The sequence below is a fragment of the Artemia franciscana genome, chromosome 16 (assembly GCF_032884065.1).
Source record: "Artemia franciscana chromosome 16, ASM3288406v1, whole genome shotgun sequence".
NCBI classification, from domain to species: domain Eukaryota; kingdom Metazoa; phylum Arthropoda; class Branchiopoda; order Anostraca; family Artemiidae; genus Artemia; species Artemia franciscana.
The window spans coordinates 3,909,794-3,916,284 of NC_088878.1; the positions used below are offsets into that span (position 1 = coordinate 3,909,794).

Below are 6,491 nucleotides of genomic sequence, written 5' to 3' on the forward strand. Positions count from 1 at the left end.
TTCAAGGTCAGATCTTCTACAGAATTCAATATTAGATTTTATAAACAAAGAAATACCCCCAAAACATTTTGTTACCATTCTAGGGACATACCAATATAACCATGCATATCATAAGTTGTAAAATTATCACTATCAGATAACCATGTTTCTGCCAAGCCTATGACATCAAAAGGGCAAGAATTATCAGACCACAGATACGATTTGAGACTATTCCACTTGTCTCTCATCCCACGCACATTCAAACAAAATACATTAAAGTAACTATTTGAAGAGAGTAAGGGCAAAATGTTATCACAATAATCAATGGCGGTATGATAATTACAGCTAGAACTAACCATAGATTCAAGGAGAGGGTCAAAAGTGTGTGCCTCTTGTTTACCAACACTACTTGGTTGATCAAATATAACTGAATTAAGAATAGAAGAATTCATAAGGAAAGAGAAATCACCCATATTTATCTCACATAACAGAGACATACAATACCTTTAAAAATGACACAATATCCATAGTACATTTGAAGGTGATGGGATCATAAACAAGGATAAAGAAATATCAGTGGGATGGCAAAATTGTCCAAAGTAAAGGGTCAAATAATGTGGCACCAGTCAGAAATAGGTGAGCTGCAAGTGTGCAGGCATAACAAACATATGACAGAAATCAAGCTACATAAAGGCAATAGGATCTCAAACAAACATAAAGAGACATTTGTAGAATGGCTCGTGCTATTCAAAATATTGGCCAAATTTATAATATGGGACCAGTAAAATTTATGTTAGCTGTAAGTGTGCTGACATGACAAGAGTGTGATAGAAAATAGCATACATGAAGGTGATAGGAACACAAACAAATATAAATAAATATCAATGGTATGACACACAAGGTTCAAAGTATTAGACCAAAGTAGACATGGGCAATCAAAATTATGTTAACTCACAAAACAAAGATATGGTATAATTAAGGCTAAATAAAGGTGATATGGTCACAAATATAAATAAGGAAATAGTAGTGGGATGGCACATATTTATCAAAGTATTGGCCCAGAATATAATGTGGAACCAGTCAAGATTATAAGAGCTGCAATTATGCTGACATGACAAAAGTATGATAGAAATTAGCCTAAATGAAGGTGAAAGGGTCACAAACAAACATAAAGAAATTTTAGTAGGATGGCATATATTAATCATAATATTGGCCCAAAATGTAATATAGGACCAGTCAAAATTCCATGAGCTGCAAGTGTGCAGACATGACAAGAATATTCTAGAAGCCAAGCAACATGATGGTGATAGGATCACAAACAAACATAAAGAAAAATCAGTGGAAAGGCACATATTAATTAAAGGAGTGGCACAAACTATAATGTGTAACCAGTTAAAATTATGTGAGCTATAAGTATGCTGACATGGCAAGAATATAACAGAAACCAAGCTACATGAAGGTGGTAGAATCACAAGCAAACATGGGGAGATATTTTGGGGAGTTAGGGGGGGGGGGCTAATTCCGAAAAATTAGAAAAAATGAGGTATTTTTAACTTACGAAGGATTGATCGTATATTAATGAAATTTCATATTTAGAAGGACCTCGTAACTCAGATCTCTCATTTTAAATCCCGACCGGATCCAGCGTCTTTGGGGGGGGGGACCGGAAATCTTGGAAAACACTTAAAGCGGAGAGATTAGGATGAAACTTGGTGGGAGGAATAAAAACATATCCAAGATACGTGACTGACATAACCAGACTGGATCTGCTCTCTTTGGTGGAGTTGGGGGGGGGGGGTAGTTCGGAAAAAATTAGAAAAAATGAGGTATTTGTAACTTACGAACGGGTGATCAGATCTTAATGAAATTCGATATTTAGAAGGATCTTGTGCTTTAGAGCTCTTATTTTAAATACCGACCAGATCTGGTGACACTGTGGGAGGTTGGAGGGGAAAACCGGAATTTTTGGAAAACGTGAAAATTGAGGTATCTTTATCTTACGAGGGGAGATCGGATCTTAATGAAACTTGATATATAGAAGGATCTTATGTCTCAGATGCTCCATTTTCAATTCGAATTGGATCCGGGGACATGGGGGGCTGGAAGGGGGAAACAGAAATCTTGGAAAACGCTTAGAGTGGAGAGATCGGGATGAAACTTAATGGGAAGAATAAGCACAAGTTATAGATACGTGATTGACATAATTGGAACGGATCTGTTCACTTTGGAGGAGCTGAGAGGGGGGGGGGGGTGTTGATTTGGAAAAATTAAAAAAATTGAGGAATATTTAACTTAAGAAGGGGTGACCAGATCTTAATGAAATTTGATATTTAGAAGGAACTCATGTCTCAGAGCTTTTCTTACAAATCCCGACCAGAAATGTTGACATTGGGGGGAATTAAAGGGGAAAATACCGGAAATCTCGGAAAACGCTTAGAGTAGAGAAATCGGGATGAAACTAGGTGGGTAGAATAAGCAAATGTCGTAGATACGTGATTAACTTAACCTTACTGGATTTTCTCTCTTTGGGGGAGTTAGGGGGTGGGGTTCAGTGCTTTGGCGAGTTTGGTGCTTCTGGACGTGCTAGTACGATGAAAATTGGTAGGCGTGTCCGGGAGATGCACAAATTGACTTTGTGTTAAGAGTGCTGTGTATAATGAAAATTTTGCATGCAAGTTACGTGGTAGTGTTAATTGTAAAACAACTAATGTAATTTATCTATTAGAATGTAATAAATGCTGTTAACAATATGTGGGGGAAACAACAAATAATATATTTAAGACATAAAACAACAGTTAATAAAGAAAAAACTAATAACTATCTAGTTCAACATTGTAATAATGGTATGTGTTCCATATCAGATATAACTAATACAATTTTAGAAAATTTGGATTTAGAAAACTTAAATAGAGAAGAGAAGAATAATAGACTGCGCAAACAGGAGGACAGCTTATCCTTTTGGGCTAAATGATCGTGTAGCAAAATATAGAGACATGTCTCATGTTGTTGTTAAATGTATTGATGGTTTTATGGGCCATCCTTCTTTTACTTGTCCTACTAAACGTAAAACGATCGAGAGAGCATAGGAAAAATAATAGAAAAATGAATTGGATTTACATAAGTTTTCTACGGATCTATGGCAGCTACTTGAATCTAAGGGTATGACTTCTTTAATACAAGTTTTAAATAAGTTATCCATGAGGAATTTAATCAAACTATTCTGGAATGTTCAAATTAATACAGCTCTTGAATATAATTTTAAAGTAATATGCAATTGCATTCTAACTAAAATGAAATTTATTTCAAAACAGAATAAGTCTTATAAGATTGGTAACAAGGATAACAGATTATATTTACCAGAAATTTTAAATCAGTGGGAGGAGAAACAGGCCCTTCCTAGTAATTTGGATTATAATGATAGTCCAGTTTTAAATTATGAATTTTCAAAAACTACTGGGCAAATGATTTTTAATTATAATTTAATACTTAAAAGATTGGACAGTGATATAATTTGGAAACCTGTTTGTAGTTGTAAGCAACTAGCTGCATTTGTAAATACCACTTACCTACATGTTATAACAGGGGGACTTCTCAATAATAAAACATGAAGATCTTCAAAATATAATGAACAAAGGGGCTAAATTCCGTCGTTCCCATAATTTGAAACTATCAAGTATTCTTGGGAGCTTGGGGAGTGATTTTGATTTATTTATTGATAAGTGATGCAAGAAAGAGAATAAAAATAAAGAGAATTTTCGAAGCTGTAAGAATTCAATTATTAGTAGAATACGAAATAAAATATATGCTAACTTAAAAAACAGTAACATTAAATCATTATTTTATAATGCTAGGATAAAACAAGTAATTGCTAATCCACAGAATGAATTTGTAATTGTACCGGTCGATAAAGCAAATAACAATTTGGCCATAATTTGTCAGAAATTGTATTGTGATGTCTTAACAAGGGAGTTATGTATGACCAATGTCTAGGAAAAGGTGAAGTTAGAGGATGAAAATTTAATTGAAAAAACATAAGAAATATTGTTTAAAAAATTTAATATAAGAATTAATGACAATGATAAAAAGTTCCCTTTCCTATATTTAACTGTAAAATTTCATAAGAATCCCCCCAAACCACGGTTTATTGCTGGAGCAGCTAGATGTCCAACTCGAATTGCTGCTACTGACCTCTCTTTAATTTTAAGGGAAATTATAAATAAATTTAAAACCTATTGTTCTGGCATTAAGAATTTTTAGAATTTTAATCCATACTGGAGTGTTAATAATCACTCTATCACTGCAGGTGATAGACTCTTTAACAATGGTTTCGGCTAAAAGAATTGAGTCTTTCGATTTTGCGACAATGTATTCTAATCTATCACTTAAAGTAGTGTTAGAAAACTTTAAAACGGTTATTAAGAAATCGTTCCTCTTATCTAGTAAGAGCTTCTTAAAAATAGACACTTATAATAAAAAAGCTAGATGTATAAACTGCTTTAACACTACAGTTATTTCAAGATGTTACAGAATAGATATGATTTTTTACTTTGTTTTATTTTTGATTTTTGTTTTATATAATACTTGTATAAGATTTAATGGTAATTTGTATAAGCAAATTGTGGGAATTCCCATGGGGGGGGGATGCCAGCCCATTTATTGCTGACTTGTTTTTTTAAGTTAACTAATAATATAAATATATGATGGATACGAATAAATCCTCTGCAAGAAAAGGCGCAGCCGTTAGACCATATCGCTTCAAGTTCATTGATCCTTACTTGTTTATTTGATCCAATGTTTGATGCTTACTTTCAGTCGAAAAACTTGTTTTTTTAATTTAATTTTTGATGAGAACTGACGACGACAAAGGCATTGTTCACAATGAGATTTTACAAAAACTTAGATTTAGCAAGTGTTATTTTAAGCCAGTCAGGTTATTTATACAATCTTCTTTTTGGCTCAGATTGTTTCGTTTTCTTTTATTTTAAATACCTTTTTAATTTTATTTTTTGCATTTCGCCATTTACAAAGCGTTTTCTAACAAGTTGAAGCTACTATGTCTTGCTTGGAAACCTTTATAGCAGCTAGACTCTAACCTTATGATCTAAAAGAGGGGGCAATATTATTCTTTAAGTGACGTTTCATTTTGACCTGTAAAAAGAAATTTAGTCGGGGCTGAAGGGTTTGATTAAAAATAGGAAACAGCTCTATCTCTCTGAATCCTTTTTTCCACTTTAGCACTTATTTTTAATCAAACATTTAGCTAATGGTTGATGCCGCAACACCAGTGAATTTATCCAAGAGTCCCCAAAATACAGAAGAGTTGTTAAAGCAAGAGACCAGTAAGTAAATTTTTATTTAATAACTGAGTTAGTTTTCAGACGTACGTCAGTAAGATCGTTTAACATTTGCTACATTGGAGTAAAGCTGCTTTGTATACTTTTTTAGTATAGTTTTCACCTATATAAATTCATTTATTTCTTTGTTGCTTATTCTTTCAGACATGTGACATAAGTGGGTGTGTCAAGACTAATTTTCGATAAATGGCATGAATGATAAATGACGTTAATAAAATATATAAATTTATTTATTTCGTTGTTCCTTATTCTTTCAGACATGTGACATAAGTGGATGTGTCAAGACTGATGTTCCTGATGATAAATGGCATGAATAATAAATGACGTTAATAAAATGGCGTGAAACCATACTTTGGAACCATATATTTTACTACTTTTGGGGTCAATAAAAAATATTTTTTCTATTTTCTCTTTCAGATTTCCTTTGCTCGGGATAAAGTAGGATTACTCGGTTTTGTTTTGTTTTTTTTTTACACCAAAGAAATTATTCGATTATTAGTAATTTATTACTAGTGCGACATAACTAGTAATTCATTTATGAGATTTCAACAATTTTTTTGCGCAAAGCAAGACAAGCTCAATTTTTCAACTTTTTGGTGATACGTCCCTGGTAGTTTCAGTTGGTATCTAAGTTACGTCAGTTCTAAAGAAAATTTCAAGTGAGTTTACTTTAAGAAATCCCAGGACAATGATTAAGAGGTGAACAAATAGTTTCATAAAGATACTTTTAAGACACGAAGGTTTTGAAAGAGTAGCACAAGCATTGGTTGACTATCTTTGGTTTTATCATAACAAATTAAACAAATTATGGTAAATAACTATAAATAAAGCAAGCAAAAATGAATAAACGTAAAAAGCGTCGATAAACATAGTCCGAAATTCAAAGCCAATTACTTCACATTTGCATTTTCTTGCTAACTTAATGGTTGCATTTTAGGGCTGGTAATGGTTGCCTTTTAAGGGTTGGTAATGGTTGCATTTAAGGGTTGGTAATGGTTGCATTTTAAGGGTTGGTAATGGTTGCATTTTAAGGGTTGGTAATGGTTGCATTTTAACGGATGGTAATCGTTGCATTTTAATGGTCGGTAATAGTTGCATTTTAATGGTTGGTAATGGTTGCATTTTAATGGTTGGCAATGGTTGCTTTTTATGGTGGGT

General features: G+C 33.0%; 1 protein-coding gene across 3 annotated transcripts in view; it reads left to right on the plus strand.

Annotated features, from left to right (window-relative positions):
- Window positions 1-5,737, plus strand: part of LOC136036922 (dynamin-like GTPase OPA1, mitochondrial) — a 52,732-nt gene extending 46,995 nt beyond the window's left edge. Inside the window, exon 6 of one of the 3 annotated variants that reach the window (XM_065719307.1) lies at window positions 5,591-5,737. In XM_065719307.1, coding sequence (XP_065575379.1) covers window positions 5,591-5,598 — 8 coding nt within the window. In that variant the 3' untranslated portion in view covers window positions 5,599-5,737. Of the gene's footprint in view, window positions 1-5,239; window positions 5,430-5,477; window positions 5,520-5,590 lie in introns of those variants that run through there. The other 2 variants (XM_065719308.1, XM_065719306.1) reach the window with 2 other exon arrangements.
- Window positions 5,738-6,491: the final 754 nt, after the last annotated feature.